This window comes from Desmodus rotundus, chromosome 3, assembly GCF_022682495.2.
Source record: "Desmodus rotundus isolate HL8 chromosome 3, HLdesRot8A.1, whole genome shotgun sequence".
In the NCBI taxonomy this organism is placed as follows: domain Eukaryota; kingdom Metazoa; phylum Chordata; class Mammalia; order Chiroptera; family Phyllostomidae; genus Desmodus; species Desmodus rotundus.
In genome coordinates, this window is record NC_071389.1 from 55150273 (window position 1) to 55169334 (window position 19062).

A 19062-nucleotide genomic window follows, 5' to 3' on the forward strand; every position below is an offset into this window, starting at 1 on the left:
CAAATCAGTTTAAATTTTTTGATGGAGTGGTCATATAATTTTTTTCTTCAAGCCAATCCATAATTTGCCCATAGGTTAATAGACTAAAAGCAGCTATTTAGAACCCAAACTAACTTCTGATTTACAAAGTAATTAATTTAATCTGGTAATAGTACATTACATTAAATTACTAGGATAGAATTTAAAGGTTCTTAGAAAGAGAATGATCAAAAATGTAAACAAATCCCTATTCTAAGTTTAATAAAGAAATAAAAAAGGTGAAAGCCAGATATTGTCAGATACATTATCTGGGATTGAGGTTAAGAAATGGATCTCATTATATTAGTTGATTTTAGACCCCTGCACATTAAATTTTTGGTGAGAAAATAAGCCCTGGCTGACTAACTCTACCCAGTTGGAACCCTCCTTGTAAAAAACAAAACAAAACACCTGTTTTTCTTTTTTACTTACATTATTTGCAAAAAGAATTTAAAAATTTACTAAATAATTATATATAAAATGACTTACATGCAAACAAAATTAATATTTTGAATTAGTAGGTAGAACATCAACTCACTTTTCTATTGAATTTTTATTTTCAACATTGCTTAATAAATTACAATTATATTTCAGTGAATATTACCAAAGCATTTTATTAGACATTGACTTTTGATGAGATTTTGTTGTCTACAGTCAGTAATTTATGCTCAAGTATTTGAAAATATTTCATTTTGATAACTGTCAGCAAATGAATCATACTGGGCTGGTTGCTCTGTGCTTTATTTTGAAATTAGCTCAGACTTTAGATTCCTATTCATCTAGGTTGTTTAGAAATGTAAATTAACTAAAGTTAATATGATTTGGATGTAAAATCTGAGACCTGTATTTATAATTATTTTAGTACTTACGTTTTTAAGAATAAATGACAACTAACAATGATTAGCATTGAGTTGTATTGCAAAGTATTGATTATTTCACCCTAATGTATCATAAAATCAAAATTATCATGAGTTTTGTAAAATTGTTCTACCTTAAGGATCTATTTTATTCACTTGGCATATTTACTGCATAAAACTCCTTTTGAACTTAAAGGAGATAAGGCAGGGACACACATGAACAGAAAAAGTTCAAAAAATTTAGATAAGTCATGTCAATATTTGTTTGCCTTTGTCAAAAATAATTGTTATATTTCACTATATTGCACATTAACTCTTTGCTGACATGAAACATACGTCTGTTACTTCATTGTCCTTTGTATGACGTAGTTGTTTATGAGGAAAACATATGAGTGTTTACACAGAAAAACAATGAAGGTTTCTTTCATCTGCAAGGAAGACTGTCTCTTTCATCGAATGCAGTTGATCATGACAGTTCTCTGCTCTCCTTGGTTAATCCGCACTTGCTCTGCATTCAGGAATGGGGTTGGGAATGCCAAAAGTGGGACAGTTACCCACCCCGGTGCTGTTGGTCTGGGAGCTGCATCTCAAGACAAAGGTAGTTGTTGTATAAAAGGGAGTTTCTTTTTGTATGAGAAGGTCACAGTTTTGCCCATTTCAATTGCTAGGTGGTCCAGGAAGTGGAAAGGGTACTCAGAGTTTGAAAATCGCGGAACGCTATGGATTCCAATACATTTCAGTGGGAGAATTATTAAGAAAGAAGATCCACAGTGCCAGCAGCAACAGGAAATGGAGTCTTATTGCCAAAATAATTACAACTGGAGAACTGGCCCCACAGGTACTGCTGGGCAATTTGCTTTTTAAAAAAATAATTCTGTAGTTTTTATACCAGTTGTGAGTATACTAAGTTTAACTGTGGTTTTTCATCTTATTTTCTTTACAAAAGGAAACAACAATTACAGAGATAAAACAGAAATTGATGCAGATACCTGATGAAGAGGGCATCGTTATTGATGGATTTCCAAGAGATGTTGCCCAGGCTCTGTCTTTTGAGGACCAAGTAAGAATGTCTCCTTATATTTTATGTTATTTTATTTAGTTATTTTCAAAGTTATTTATTTTTAGAGAGAGGGGAAGGGAAGGATAAAAGGAGAGAAACATCAATGTGTGGTTACCTCTCGAGCACCCCTTACTGGGGATCTGGCCTGCAACCCAGGCATGTGCCCTGACTGGGAATCTAACTGGTGACCCTTTGCTTCACAGGCCCGCACTCAATCAGGACTCCTTATATTTTAAGTGACCTACTTTTTACTTAAAACTTTGAGCTTTTTTAAAAGAGGATTTCTTGGAATACTTGCTGTTACTTGGAATGAGTTCTGATCTGAAAACAGGCAAGGACTTCAGTAGGAGGTGGCAGAAGGTCATTTCCTTGGCACACAAGCTTAAAAAACTGAAGACAGTCTCTGCCAAAAAGAAAAGATGAAAACTAATAATAGAAGTAATTATTTTTATTAAAAACACCAATTTCCTAACCTTTATTTCAAATCCCTAAAATTGTATTTTTAATCTTTAATTACTAAAAACAAGCCGCATTTAGTACTGCCCAGGAATATAAAATATCACTTGTATTTGCATTGTTACCAGTTAAAGAAGCCCCCTTCTCTGGGTTGTGAAATAATAAACTGCCTCCCTATAACGAAGTCGGGTTCAGGTTACCAAAATTTACTCAAAATTGAGTAGATTATGCCTGCTGTGTACCTAACACATCTATTTTGAAGGGAAATAAATCAATGAAAACATTTTGGGTATCTATTTAACCTTTGAAAAGCTAGTGTAACTAATTTTTCATTTGAAATATTTAATTAAAAAATAATGTATGGTTATAAAACTTTTAAGCACTGGCATAAAAAGTGAAATTTCATTAATACCCTTCTTCCATTCCGCTGACCCTCCTCTCCGGATAAAAACACTATTAAGCTGTTCATATATATTCCAGGCCTTTTTTCTGTGCGTCACACACTTACACACCCATGCGTGCACATGCGCACATATTCGCGTACAAATGCATTTTTACTCTTTGTAGTTATTTGCAGGCTGTCCTGCAGAGTCTTTCCAAGTATAGTCCCATTACCGTTGACTGAGAGACTTTGTTTCTTCCAGATACAATTTTTATTCTTTTTAACTAGATATAGTTCATATTTTAAAATTTTATCAATCTAATATGTAAGAAATGGTATTTCATTTTTCAGATTTACATGTCTTGAGTTACTAAGTAGGTTAAGTATATCTTCAGATACTTAGTGACCATTTGTATTTCTTTCTTGTGTGAATTACCGGCTTTCCTTTGTCCATATTTCTACAGACTTGTTTATCTTTTTTTGTACTTACTTAAAGAAGCGTTTAACATATTACAGATATTGTATCAGAGAGGATTAAGTCAAATAAGATGTACGTTGATTTTCCTAGGAGACAAGTGTGGAGTTAGGGAGTTTAAGGCCAGAAGGCAACTTCATAAAGCCTTTCTTTGAATCTTCCACATCACTGTATTGGGACACCTGTTGTGCTGTAGCATCTTTCTCCTCTCCTCAGGTTTCCTCCTCCCACAGTTAGTCCAGAACCTCTGGTGCTTACTCAGTTTAAATGCTTGGCTCTAATGGCTCTGGCCTTGAAGAGAGAACAGTAGAAAAATACAGTGTTTTGTTGCTATTGCTGCCACATGGTACGGCTCTTGAAAATGCTATGGCAGCCATTCCCTGTGATTCTCGGCTACTGGTGGAGGCATGACAGCCAGATGGAGAGGCATTACCGCCCAAACCTGGTCCTCGCCCCATGTATTGAGTGAGATGCACTTGGCAAGCACAGGCGTGAAACACTATTTGATTCTCTCTATTGCCTTTCAGTCATGCTATATCATGGCTCTCTCTCCTCCTCCGAATAATGGCTAAGGGAGACCCCGTAGCTATTCTCCTTACTTTAAAAACATTAACAGATAATCTCATTTTCAGGTATGGAAAAAGCCCCAATTATGTCCCAAAATATCTGGGGAAAATTAATTTTTTAAAAAAGCTCTGTTTAATCTAAATCAAGACTTTAATGTGTCATTCAGTTCAATATATCTCTGCTATCCTCAGGTTGAGCCTGCTTCAGGCTCAGAAACCTAAAGTGACATCTCAGAATCCTGAAATTCTTCCTCATGTAGCTTATAATGGGGCAGGTAGGAGAAAAGGGGCTGAGAATGTATAACTCTCCAGGAATTCTCTCTAGGTCCCTAATCAATCCCCCCTTCTCTGATACAGCCAGGACACAGTGATGGGCCAAGAGTCACAAAACTAGTTTGGGGGTCCCTGTTAGCAAGATCTGTAGGACCATTGGGTGTCTCTCTTTAGAATGTGCAGTCACTTGCGTGTGCTATCCTCAGCTGTACTCTGGGTCTGGAGGCGATCGATTCAACATCTTCTTCGGTTGGCATTATGGCAGCCTAGAGGTTCTTGGTCACTGTGGGCAGTACCACGGGACCCGAGGTAGATGCCTCCATTGCCGACTGCAGGAGTTTGGAAGGTGCAGAGGCAAAGCTGAAGTGTTTATGTAAAGCTAAGTGTTAGGGTCTCATAACCTATGTGCAGTTAAGCTCCTGGGGTATCGTTTTTTTTCTGGCACCATTTCTGACACCGAATGTGTGGGATGTCCCACACCAATTCTCCAGTTCTCCAGCACCAACCGGGTGTCCAAGAATTGACTTCAACTCTGACACTATTCAGAGTCAGGCCCCACAGATTGATGGCTCAGTCCCACAAGACTGCCCCCACTTCGGGCATCATTCACAAGTCTCAGGGGCCACCCATGCTTCTGCCCAACCAGCTATAAATGCAGGGCTTCCCACAATGCCCTCTTCAGTTTCAATAATTTTGTAGAACAATGCACAGAACTCAGGAAAACACTCATATTTACTGGTTTATTATAAAGGATACAAGTCAGGAACAGCCCCATTCTCATACCTTGTCCTTCACAACTCTTCCATTGGACTATTCCTTATTTGATGGACAGTTCAGTTCTCTCTATTGGGTCCCAGTTTAACACCTCATACTCAGCCACCTATAAACTAAACATCAACTTGTCTCCCCTTCCTGCCATCAATAAGCAGGGAAAGAACAAGACCAGGAGGAGTGAAATAAAGGCTCCTGTTGGAAAAAGGGAAGTTTAGCAATATGCAGGGTGGGCAAAAGTAGGTTTACGGTTGTGAGTATGTGAAACAAAGGGTTTATTCTTGTATTATTACTTATTAATTATTGTATTATTTTCCATACAAAAAACTGTAAGCCTACGTTCTCCCCACCCTGTACATAGTAGTCCCTGAGCCATAGCAAATAACAAATGGTGTGAGGCAGGGATTGCAGAGGGCTCTTGCCTGGGCAGTGGAGTGACTTCCTGGGCTAGCCCGTTGGCACCTCCTCCTTCTGCTCTCATGGAGGAACTCTCTCTATGCTCTTCTGAGGCCCCCGGCCCTTGGAGAAGTTTTTCCTGTTATCTGTTGTCCTACACAGCCCCATCAAAGTGATGTGTTGGTGATTACACCCCATGGGAGCTATTTTTAGTTTGAAACAGTACAAGGTTTGGGTTACTTGGGTAAAACCCTTTCCTCAAAAATATGGCAGGCTTCTTCTCTTTTTGTGTCCAGTTAGTTCCACGGCCTGTGACTACACCCAAAGTTCTTTCTTGGATATAGCAGTGAAACCACTCTCTTTGTTTTCTCATTGTGATAGCAGTTACCTTGAGGCCACATAAAAAACATAGTCCATCTTTTGACTCAGGGCTGGTTCCTTTTTTTTTTTGGAAATGGAAGAGGGTTTAATGGGAGTCCTAGGGCAATAATAGCTTTGTCCCTTTTGTTAGGTGGTATACAAGCAGTTTGCACTCTCATCCTTTGTTTATTCTTTATCTACTTATAAATTGGTCAGTTTTCTCTTGAGTTTACCTATAGTAATATGCTGTTAAATGCACCAGAATGCAGTCAACACAAACTAACATTCTAGCTCTTTCTAGCCACTTCTTTTCTAGCTGTGGGCTCCATAGGAACATCACCTGCCTTCCAAGTTATCACCAGGAATAGCTGTACTGAATATTTTGCAATGACAGAATAAGGGTTATCCACTTTCTAGTCTAAAATATATGTGCCCTAACTGCCCACACAAACTAATGCCACACACTTTAGTTTTAGATATGGTAATGTCCCACTTGTATGACTATTGCATATATGTGTGTGTATGTGTGTGTGTGTGTATTTATTTATTCAGGGTAAATACAAGATGCCATAATAAAATGATATAGTGACATAACACAGAAACTTACTTCTCTTACACATAACAGCCTCACTGTGAGTGAGAGCAGAGCAGCTTCAGTCCTCACGTTCACTCAGAAATGCTGCAGGTTCTTTCCAAGTTGTTGCTCTTCCAACCCCTAGGGCAGTGGTTCTCAATTTTTCGGTCATAGACACCTTTACACTTTTAAAACTTATCAAAAAATCTCAAAAAGCTTTCATTTACATCAGCCCTATTTGTTGATATTTACCTTATAGGAAACTAAAACAAATTTTAAAATATTTAATAATTTATCTTACAATAATAATAAATCCATACAGACAACATAAATAACATATTTTTATGAAAAGCAACCATATTTTCCAAAACAAAAAATAACAGCAACAAGAGAGGTACCGCCTTTACATTTTTTTAAATCTCTTTAACTTCTAGATTAATAGAAGAGAGCTGGATCCTAAGTCTGCTTTTGCATTCCCGCTGCTGTGATATCACACTTCATGTAAACATGGAAAACTCTGTTGTATGTTTGTGAGAGAAACAGTGAGAAAGACACATAATTTCTTAGTGTTAATATGGAAATAGTTCTGACCTGTAGCCTTCCTGAAAGGGCCTCCGCAATCCCCAGGGGTCTCAAGAGCACAAGCTGGAAGCACTGCCGTGGAACATGGTTAACATCCGTGTGATGAAAGCTGGGTCACTGCCATGGCCGCGTTCCAGCTGGTTGGAAGGAGGAAAAGAATGCAGAACATATGTTACCAGTCTAGGGTCTTCCAGGCCCCCACTGTGGGGACCCAGTCCCCAGGAGCACCCTCTGCACTTCTAGCAGGAGTGTCAACCTGCGGCCCGTGGGCCTCGTGCAGCTCAGGATAGCTGTGAATGCGGCCCAACACAAAATCGTAAATTTACTTAAAACATTATGAGATTTTTGCGTGTGTGTGATTATGCGTCACAATGTATTTAATGTGTGGCCCAAGACAACTCTTCTTCTTCCAGTGTGGCCCAGAGATGCCAAAAGGTTGGACACCCCTGTAAGGGTTCTTTCTCCATTTGCTGTTAGCAGCACAAGCTTTAATTCAATGGCCAGAGAATGGAGAAGCAGGAGTTGAACTCACAGATCAACTTCTGGTTCTAGAGAAGTCTAAGGGAGATTATAAGGGGGTGGGGACATAATGGGGGGGCATGAAATTGAATCCAGGTTTGGCTGCCTGCCGCAATGAAAGTCAAACTCTTGAGACAGGTGCTGGTGAGGAGGAAAGTGGTTTATTTGACTGCTGGCATCTCGAGAAGATGGGGGTACTGCGGTCCTCAAAAACCCACATTCATCTCTGGTCAAGCCAGTGATTCCTATAGGGAGTTGGTGGGAATTTGGGAGGGGGAAACTTCCCAGGCGGACTGTAGACATGCTGTTTCTCTTAAGAGAAGAAGGCAGGAGAAAGGGGAGGGGGGTGAAGGGAAATCACACAGCTCTGGGTCAGGGTCACTCCCCTTGTTCCGATGTTATCTTTCAATTTGCTTCAATCTGCTATCTGTGGTTTTACTGCCAGCTGTAGCATTCCTCCTTTCCCTGGACACCTGTGGTTTATTGCCGGCATCAGCATTTCTCGCAACTGCAATAAGGACCGGCCAGAGGTGAAGGCACAGGTTGATTATATACTTTGATTTGTTACAGAATACATAACTTTGACTGTTAGCTGGGAGACACTAAATCGTGGTTATAACTTAACATTTTAGTACAGGCAGAGATTTTTATGAGGAGTGAGGAGAGGAATAACAGAACAAAGAGATCATGGGGAGGGGCTGTGGCCATGCAGGCAATATTCGTGCTGGTCCCAATATGCATCTTTATGGTCAGCGTCCAAGAGTTGGCCATCTGGTTTTTGTCAGCTTAGCGGGATTCCGAGGTCAGGCTGTTTCTTAGGTTTACACAGGAACTGAACCTGTTGATTGTAGTAAAATATACTTAGAAAAGGAACTTTAAAAAAAAAGACTTCATTTATTTATTTTTAGAGAGAGGGAGAGAAACGTCAATGCATGGTTGCCTCTCACCCTCCCCCCCACCAAATGGGGACCTGGCCCGCAACCCAGACATGTGCCCTGACTGGGAATCGAACTGGTGACTCTTTGGTTCGCAGGTCAGCACTTAATCCAATAAACCACACCCAGACTTTTAACATGTAAACTCTAGTTTTGAGAGAAAAATCAGGTTAGAGAAACAAGCTGGGTTTAATATTTACTAAGATTAATAGGGTATCTTTATATTAATATAGTGTATTCATTCCCTGTTACTGGCATATGCATTAGTTTTCAGGGAATGGGCCAGTTGGTTCCCAAACTTGGGCCACCAACCCTTTCCTTCCCTTATACAATAAGAGAAGGAAACGTGGTGGAACGTGAAATGTGGCATGGTGTCAGTGGGTGTGCTAGCAAGCCAATGTATTATAATCAGGGTGTCATGAGGTTCAGGGTCTCCTGGAAGTCAGACTCAACGCCATTTTGGTTCAAGCTGGCTCTGATCAGTTTTTGCTATTCTAATCCTCTTTCGAGTTTTCCTGTAATAAAATGTTTTCAATAGCTTACAGCCATAGTGATAGCTACAGCCTCAATTTCTTAAATCCCAGACATCCAGGCAGCATACATCACTTCTCACAGCCCCCTGAGGAGAACTTAGATCACATGACTTTATCCTAACTGCAGGGAAGGCTAGGAAATACAGTCCCCTGGTCAGGCGTGGCCCTGGCTACAGAGCGGTTATTAAGGAAGAAGGGAAAACAGATTTTGAGAGACAGCTAGTGGTTTCCGCCACCGTGACTTGCTGTGTGTAGCTCTGTCGGTCCTTCCCACCCTTCCTTCTCGGTCCAAGCCCCTTGCTCTCCCCACTCTCCCCGATCTCAGGCCTGCCATTTCAAGGGGAGAGGAGAGGGGAACGCTCCTTATCACTTTGGTGTGGCTTCTGTTCTCCTCCTTGCATTTGATAGTAGTTTCTGCCCATCTGAATTTCTTACCTTTGGCCTGATAGTTGAAATAAGATAGCAGATTAGTGAGGGGGAAGCCACCAAGATAGGCAAGAGTGGGAAGTGAAAGATCTGTCCACCACCAACTGGACTTACTGCAGAACCTAGAGTTCACCCGACAGCCAGAGTCCACAGTCAAAACCTAAGCAAGATGCTTTTCTTAAAGGTTAAAGACTTTCCTATTCCACTGGATCGGAGTGGGAAGAAAAGCTGGATTTCTGTACTGAGAATTTGTTAACTGAACAGTAAAAAAACTAAAACCAATAAGAACTCTGTGGTGCTATTCTTGAAAATGGAGGAGGAAAAACTACCCCAAATCTATATTTAAATACATACATATACATAGTAATTCAACTGCCTGGTCCCAGCTAATTTTCTAGTTTTACGTATCTACGTGTGCATTCTACCTGCTAGACGACTTCCTGTTTCTCCGAGTGGCCTGCTCTAGCTGTTTTCTCAGTGCTATTTCTGCCGGCCCAGAACTTGTTCCCTGTGCATTCTGTTTTTGAGCTGTGTCTGTGTTGATACTTACAGACCTACTCATTCTTTATAACTGCTTCATAATGTTACATTCTGTAAATGTGTTTTATTAGTAGACTTTCATGTTCTTTTAAAATTTCTGCTATAACCAACAGCATTATGACCAAAATCCTTATATACACATCTCTCTTTGCATATGCCAAGAAGATGTCTCAGAAATATTTCTGGAAATGGACTTCCTAGGATAGAGCAAAGGTGTGTGTGTATGTGTAGTTTTAAATTTATATATTAGATTTTGTTAATGTATTAAACAGTGTTCTTATAAATTTATAATTACATTTTGCCTATTTCCCCACATGTCACCAATACTTAATTTCAGACCTTTTTATTTTAGGTTGTCTAATGGATTAAAAATGTTTTTGGATTGCTATGTTAATTTGAATTCTCATAATCACTAGTGAACTGAAACGTTTTTAAAATGTGTTAATGGCCATTTGTGTCTCTTCTTTTGAAAATTGCCAAAGCATAAACTCAGCCCCTTTTTTCCCTGGATTGTTTGTGTTTTTATTATTGATTTGAACATTCTAGATACTAATCCTTTGGTACATATCTTGATATATTTTCTTTCACTTACATTTTTCTCAATTATATTTGAGAAACATGATACCTATTGGATTATATTGTATCTTTCATCCTACAGAAGTTTTATATTTTAATGTGGTAAATTTCTTAGCATTTTACTTTTAGCTTTTGCATTTAGTGTTTAAGAAAGTGTTCCCTGTAGTCTCATAAGAATACTCTATATTTTTCTTGTTATTTTTAGTTTTGTTTTGAAGATTCGAGTATTTATCTGCATTAATTATTGCATATAGTGTGATGTAGAGATAGGATTTTCCTGTATGTTTTAACTGGATGTGAAAAATGCACCCAGAGGTCCAAAGATGATTTGTTGGCTGGTACATCTTTTCCCCACTGAAATCACTTATTCCTGTACAGACATGGGTCTGCTCTATGATTTCTCTACTCACTTCTTTTGTCTGCATATATACTTCTGTGCCAATATCACAGTTCTAACTGTAGAACTCTAAATTATAACCTGACGTCCAAAGGACAATCCCCTCCCCTTCTTTTTCTTTTCTAAATTGGCTATGACTATTCATTAACTCTTCTTTATGAATTTTAGAATCAGTTTTTCAGACCCATACAAGACTTCATATTTTTATTAGAACTTAAATACAGATTATATTACATGTAGATTAATTTCCAGTGAACTGATGTCTTCACATCCATAAACATTGCCATATCACTCCTTATAGTCAGGTCTTGCTTGATGTTCTGTAATAAATAAAGTTTTGTAGTTTTCCATGGAAAAGTTGTACATTTTTGTTAGTTTTGCCCCATGTAGTTTATAGTTTTTCTGTTATCATGAATGAGCTCCTTTTTTCTAACCAATTCCTCTTACTGCTCAGTTAATCTCTGTAGAATGATTGTTTGTGAGTGTGTCTGTCTGTCTGCCTGTCTCTACCCCAAACAGGTTCCTATTCTGTGCTCTTTAGGGCAGAGCTGCCTCATTCATGTTGTAAACTTTCTTCCATTCGTCTTCCTTTCTCACCACTCACCGCTCCCTCCACCTGTACACCTGCCCTGCTAGCTTAGCATGTTCTTTTACTGTATTGGGTTCTATTAAGTGTTTGTTGACTTGGAGTGCCAAGTAAATAAAGAAACATGGATACCCAGAAAAGGAAGGAACCAAGTGACTGCATAAAAAGCAATACTGAGTTCAATTTCTCAGATCCTCGTAGAAATCAGTGGAATTGGTTATAATGCCAGTGGAGTACGGTGCATTTTAAGCTCTTATTTACTGTGTGCTTTCGGCTAATTTACTGACCCTGTGAAACCTCAATATTTTCCTTTGAAGAATGAGAATAATCATACCTCCCAACATTGTTGTTAAGATTAAATAAGGTCAGTACCTGTAGTTTTGGGCACAGCTCATGGCTCATAGTACCCACTCGAGCAAAGGAAGTGGCCATGACTATTCTACATGCTGAGGATAAACCCTTTATGGATTTTACAGTGGAAGGGCCCGAGCCAACTCTCCCTCCTTTTTGTCAGAGGCTTTGAAGGCAAAGGGGACTTCAGATTTCTTTTAGGGGCTTTTTTTTTTTTTTTTTTTAATTGCTGGAGCCTTTAGAAGCTACCTTAAGGTGATAAGACAGCCCAGAACAGCTCTGCTTTTATCTCCAGAGGTTTGAGGTAAGACTGTATCGGAAGAAAGTTTTCTTCTGCTAGAAATGGCTGGAAACCACTGCATTGACCTGTCAGCGGGAGTGCTGGGACATTTGCACTGTGGGGCAGGAAGCAGCTGGAAGCCCACTGACTAGTGGTGGTGTTCTCAATGCACATCTTGGTTTTGCATATTTAAATAAAACCAAAATCCCCTCCATTCCGTGTACCCTCTCTCACTCCCCACAGCTTCCCTCTCAGTTTCTCCTTCCTCGAGTGTGGTTCTCGAGCTGCCTCCTTCCCTCTCCTGGCTAGCTGGTGTGTCCACCTAATGTAGTTTCCATGAGGGAGTGGTTTGGTGCCCCCGGCTGTCTTGTTTGAGCCCTCTGCAGAAGTTCCTTGATGATGTTGGTTTTCTTCCAAGTATAATAACAAATATATATTTTACATTTCTGTGGACCAGATATCCCCAAAATCCAGACTTTTACTTTCTATTGCATTTATAGATACCAATTGGTGTTCAACTGACCCAATTTTTCCATTGTTCCTATACTTTTTATTTTGTTTTTGGTGCAAGCAAAGTATATTGTTCCCAGACATTTATATTCGAATATACCCATTTTAGAGCAATTTTTATTGTATTATCATTTTACTCCCCAACATTAGCTGTTGTTATTCCACTTTACAGGTGAGGAGGCTGAAGCTCAGACTAGTTAAGAAACTTGCATAAAGCCACAGGCAAGTGAAGACAGAGCTAAGACTCCAAGGGAGGGGATACAGATATTCTAGACCACCAGCTTTCTCTAATTTTGAGGTCATAGACTAGAAGCACTCAGGCTAAATGTGGGCTTCAAAGAATTTTTTTAAATTTTCACCAAATTCTAAAATTGAGAGATTTCATGTTAAAAAGCAGGTTTCTGGCGTGGGTGTTTTGGAGATTTGGTTGCTCCCAGTCCACATCCCTACACCTGAGCAGTGCTGCTGTCCTTAGGCAGTGTAGGTGCTCTGCAGCCACGGCAGCCCCCACCGCCAGCTCCACCCCAGCCTGGCCCTATCAGTGCACTGGAGTCCATGGCCTCGGCGCCTTTTGTCCTCCTCTTGTCACAGCTGTTTCTGGTGGTGATTGGTGTTTGTCGAGCACACACACACACACACACACAGAGAAATACCTCACAGTGATATGTAGACCCTACACAGAGGACTGATAGCTGTCTGACCTAGTGAGGGTCACTCTCAGCCTATATATTAGATATTTGTGAAGCTTAATTTTTCCTGCCAGATGTGTAAAAATTAATTTAAACGGGAGAGCTAATATTTCTTGCTGCACTCCAGTTTATCTTGAGCCACCCCCTGGTGTGCACGTACCCTTCTTAAGGAATCATGGACTAAGGAATTAAATATGTGTGATTAAAGCACTGAGAGATCATTTGGGGAATAACTGAAGTAAAGGGTTCCTTAACACAAATCCAAACTTGTTTAAATCAGCAGTTCACCATGGTTTACTTTCTGATGTATGTTATTCATGGTTCTGAGACGTAATGTTGCTCCTCAAAGTAGTGTGCCTCGCACGGCAGGCACTAAGTGTTTTCACTTGGGTTGTAGCCGGGCGGTCAAGCGGGAAGTAAAGAAGGGACTTTAAAGGGTCCCTCAAGATACCTTCGCTTTCACCAGTGCTTGGGGAGTATTTATTTCAAATAAAGTAATGGACCCAAATAGGGATAAATATTATATTATCCCTATAATAATGCCACTCCTACTCATTTGTATCCCTTCAGGCTTCTCAAGTGAGAAATAAAGGCTCCAGGAATTGTGCTTCCGAGGGGGGTGCGACGCGTGGCCCTTGCGGATTCCATTTATCAATGCATTGGGAGACAAAAAGAGGGCGAGACCTGCTGGAGCAGGAATATAGGACTATTTTAAACTTTTTTCTTTTTCTAGTAGTGATGTTCTCTAGGATCTGCAACTTAACCTCCACTTTGCCATTTAAAAGGAGTCCAAAAATAGAGTTAAGTTCAGAGTTTGAATGAGAGAGAATATGTGAAAATTCTCAAATACATATAGTTTTTTATAAAAGCTTAGAGATCAAAAAAAATCCGTTTTTAGAGGGTTATTATCATACTTGCATAGTGGATTGATTTGAAAGACTCATAATTTGATTTGCTATTCCTTTGGGGGGCAGATTTGATTTGCTCATAACAGGGAGTGATTTAATTTTAATTACACATTTTTTCCCTAAGCATTAATACTTTCATTCAAAACATTAAAGAAAATATAGATGTGTTCCCCTGAATTTATTTAATAATAAACTATAAATTATAAATTATTTAATAATTAGGTTTTGAAATTGAAAAATATTATTACATGATTATTCACTTATTTTTATTATGATGTGGTGTGACAATAAAAGACCATTAAAGTTAAAAGGTTGGTGAGATTTTTATAATGGCCATATATAAAGTGAAATGACAATTTCAAATTTCATACAAAGAAAGTCAGTTATTGCTTACTTTGCCATATAAATTAGGTAATGTTGCTGCATAACAAATCACCCCAAGCTTAGTGGCTTAAAACAGCAATACTTATAATTTCACATGCTTTCCATGGAGCTGGAAATTAAGAACTGCTCAGGTGGCTGGTTTTGATTCAAGATATCTAGTGATATTGCATTTAAATGGTGGTTGGAGTTAGGCTTCTTAGATGTCTGATGCCTGATGCCTGATTTGGAAGACTCAAAGCAGCCGAGGACTAGAACAACTCGAATTACTTAGGTATCTCTTCTTATCTTGCCACATGGAGCTCTCGGGGTGGCTGGACTTCACAGCAGCTCAGGGCTCCAACTGCATGTGACCCAAGAGGGCCAGAAGGAGGCCCTGCCACCTCTTCTATCCTAGCTTCAAATGCCATTTGCCACTGGTGCCAATTTCTGTTCTTTAGAGTCACTAGGGCTGGTCCATAATCAAGGAGGGGTTAGAATCCACATATTTTTATAAGAGGAGTGTCAAAAAATCCCAACAACTTCTCAACATGTTTTAAACCACCACACCATGGCGCTCAATAAAAAAAATCCTGCCCATTGTTCACTTTGCTCAGATCTGCCCCTTCCCTTCATTTTCTTTCTTCCTAGTCTTTTCTTTTTTATTTATTTATTTTTGTTATTTTATTGTTGTTCAATTACAGTTGTCTGCATTTTCACCCCACCCTTCTACCCCCCCCCAGCCAAACCCACCTCCCTCCCCTGCTTCCACCCTCCCCCTTGGTTTTGTCGTTGTGTCCTTTATAGTAGTTCCTGAAAATCTTCTCCCCACTATCCCCTCCCGCCTCCCCTCTGGCTATTGTTAGATTGTTCTTAACTTCAATGTCTCTGGTTATATTTTGTTTGCTTTTCTCTTTTGTTGATTATGTTCCAGTTAAAGGTGAGATCATATGGTATTTGTCCCTCACCGCCTGGCTTATTTCACTTAGCATAATGCTCTCCAGTTCCATCCATGCTGTTGCAAAGGGTATAAGCTCCTTCTTTCTCTCTGCTGCGTAGAATTCCATTGTGTAAATGTACCATAGTTTTTTGACCCACTCATTTGCTGAAGCAATTTTGAGAAAGAAGAACAAAGCAGGAGGGATCACAATACCTGATATCAAACTGTATTACAAGGCCACTGTAATCAAAACAGCCTGGTACTGGCATAAAAACAGGCACATAGACCAATGGAACAGAACAGAGAGCCCAGAAATAAACCCAAGTCTCTATGGTCAATTAATATTTGACAAAGGAGGCAGGAGCATAAAATGGAGCAAAAATAGCCTCTTCAACAAATGGTGTTGGGAGATCTGGACAGCTACATGCAAAAAAATGAAACTTGATCACCAACTTACACCATACATAAAAATAAATTCAAGGTGGATAAAGACTTAAATATAAGTTGTAACACCGTAAAAGTCCTAGAGGAAAATATTGGCAGGAAAATCTCAGATATTCCATGCCGCAACATCCTCACAGACACATCCCCTAAAGCAAGGGACATAAAGGAAAGAATAAACAAATGGGACCTCTTCCTAGTCTTTTCATGCCAGGCACTCACTCCAATCTATTTGGACTGCTAGAGTCTTCAGTCATCTAACCTTCTGGTCCTTATTTTCTCCACATCCTCTCTATCTCATGTCCTGATTAATCTTTCTTTAAAAAAAATATTTATTGATTATGCTATTATAGTTGCCCCATTCCCCCCCCCTTCACTCCACTCCATCTTGCCCACCCTCTCCCTCCCACATTTCCCCCCTATAGTTCATGTCCATGGGTCATACATATAAGTTCTTTGGCTTCTCCATTTCCTATACTATTCTTACCCTCCCCCTGTCTATTTTCTATCTGCCATTTATGCTACTTATTCTCTGTACCTTTCCCCTCTCTCTCCCCCTCCCACTCCCCTGTAGATAACCCTCATTGTGATCTCCATTTCTGTGGTTCTGTTCCTGTTCTAGTTGTTTGCTTCTTAAAGGAGTTCATCATCACCAAGCCCTTATTATATGAAATGTTAAAGGGATTTATCTAAGAAAAAGAAGATAAAAAATATGAACAGTAAAAATGACAGCAAACTCACAGTTATTAACAACCACACCTGATTAATCTTTCTAAAAGGCCACTGTCAATTAATTCATTCCTCTGGTCGAAAGCCTTTAATACCAGTTACTGTCCACAAACAGGTTTCTCCTTGGGGGGTTTATATCACAATCAGGCACATGCCTTGTTAAAAATGCAGATTGTTTAAGTCCCTTCTCAGAATTATTGTATTAGAATTTCTGGTGAGTGGAACCCAAGAGTCCACATGTTACTAGGTTAACAACCTTTAACAAAGCTGATTCTTAAGCACACTAATGTGCACATTTTACTTCAGTGTTCAGCCATAACATGTTGCCATAGGTATGGAGCACGCCAGCTGCTACTAATAATACCAAAGTACTGAAATGAGAGCACACCCACAGTCATCCCAACAATGTCATTTTCACTAATTTTCACACTTCCTTTCTCGAGTGAGAACGAAATTACTAAGAAGGTGAGGAATTTTACACAAGGTGTATTCTCGGTATTAGTGCCATCAGGTTATTGTTTCTGTGGAATTCCCACGCAGTGTGACCCGAGACTTGGCTTGTCTTACTGCCATCCCTCGAGCACATTTTGTCCTTGTTTCCTCACTATTTGTGTCTCCTTGTTAGTCATTTTTTACTGCTTATCATATCTCACCTTCTCTTGCACACCTTCCCATAGGACCCCAAGCCTTGGAAATTCCCTCCTACTCTCAGCTTGTGTAGCAAAAGACGTTACTCTCTATAACATTTACATGGCACTTCTCATACAGGACCTTACGTTGTTAACTACTAGTCCATCAGATTGCTGTGCCAGTCAGGTTCCAACAGGAAAGACAGGGTGCTCTCAAAGAGGTGAAGTGGGAGAGGCTTTAAGAAAGGAGCCATAGAAAGGGTGTAAATAAAACATGAGGATACTATAAAGGATAGCTCAATGTTACAAAGCTGGTAGAAATGGGATCTGCTACCATCCCCAGGCCTACGAATTCAAGATGCGGGAACAGTTACTTGAAGCTAGAAAAAAAGATAACATGAAGAAGGCTTCTTTACATGAGCTTCGACTTTCAGTAGAGAGAGGTAGCCAGCCTCAGGTGGACCCCATAGAACAAGAGCTAAGGGAATAAATATTCACATGTTCCCCACCTCCCTTTCTCTGGTCTCCTGGCTGATGTTTACCAAGGCCAAAAACATCTGGGAACTGGAGGGCAAGAAAATCCATTGATTCATTCCAGAAGAGTGAGTCTCCCAGGGCACAGAGTTGGAGCGAGAATGGTGGAGAGTGAGGCTGGAGAGGCAGAAGGAAAATATACGGCACAGTTACAAATTTATTAAAGCAGAATCTTGCATCTATTTTTGTCTTTCTCACAGCTCTATAATGTGCTGCAAATAGTGGTTAAGTAACTGTATCTTTATCCTTTTATGCTAGCATACATTGGTTTTATTTCCCCAGAATGTTTGATAAGGATGAGCACCAAAGGCTTTCCCAGTGTTAACATTTTATATTTTTTGTACGGTGATTCACTCAAATATAAACTACTGTATTTCCTTAATTTCCAGGCTCAATTCCCTTAATGTCTTTAATAGAAAAAGTCAGTTCCTTGAGAAAATGCAGATACAGCTATAATTTGAATCTCCTAAGTAATTACCAAATATATAAATTCAAATTAAATTGGCTCTCATATATTTTGGAAGCCAAGGTACTATTCTCAGATCCTACCAATTTAGCCTTCCTGACTATAAACACATTATGTTCTGTGAAGAGTTAATGCACAAGTGTGTCCCATGTTAAGGAAAAAATGTCAGAGATGCTGAATTTCTGAAATGAATAAACAGGGTAATTTTTATATTACAGGACTCTTACCTTTACAGAAGGAGTCAACTGGGGTTTTCATTATTTGAGTAGAAGTGAACATACTTTGTTTTTATAAAAGACACTTTTTAAAAATAAAGACACAGGTTGACAATAAAGGACATAAACATATTTACCATCCAAATACAAACCCTAAAAAAGCTGGAGTGACTTCAGCGATACTTACTAAAGTAGACTTGAACACAAAGAGTATTACCAGAGTTAGAGAGGAACATTCCATTAGTGATGAAAGGATCAACTCATCAGAATACATAAAAATAATAAATGTATATATACCTAATAAAAAATTTCAGAATACATGAATCAAGCAATTGACAGAAATAAAGGGATAGAAATTCACAAATAGAAAAACCCACACTCATAGCTATAAATTTTAACAACCCTTTTTTCAGTATTTGATATAAAAACTAGAGAAAATATCAGTAAGGACCTAGAAGATCTGAGGAACAATAAACATACCTGGAACACAACATCCAAACACTGAGCAGTACACATTGTTTTTAAGTACACCTGGGATCTCCATCCAGATAAACTGTACACTAGGCCATAACGCCAGTATTAATAAATTTTAAAAGCTTGAAATCTTGTAGAATATGTTCTTTGACCACAATTGCAAAAAAATAAAATAAAATTCAACTTCAGGTCATGAAAAGAAGTCAGCAAATTGGGAATAGAAGGGAATTCTTTTAATCAGATAAGAGACATCT

At 39.2% G+C, this 19062-nt stretch overlaps 1 protein-coding gene across 2 annotated transcripts in view; it reads left to right on the forward strand.

Annotated features, from left to right (window-relative positions):
• The window catches only part of AK5 (adenylate kinase 5), a 202144-nt gene that overhangs the window by 17041 nt on the left and 166041 nt on the right, over positions 1-19062 (forward strand). For both annotated transcript variants that reach the window (XM_024565514.4, XM_024565515.4), the window contains exons 4-5: positions 1544-1713; positions 1822-1935. In XM_024565514.4, the coding sequence (XP_024421282.2) occupies positions 1544-1713; positions 1822-1935 (284 nt within the window). The remainder of the gene's footprint in view (positions 1-1543; positions 1714-1821; positions 1936-19062) is intronic.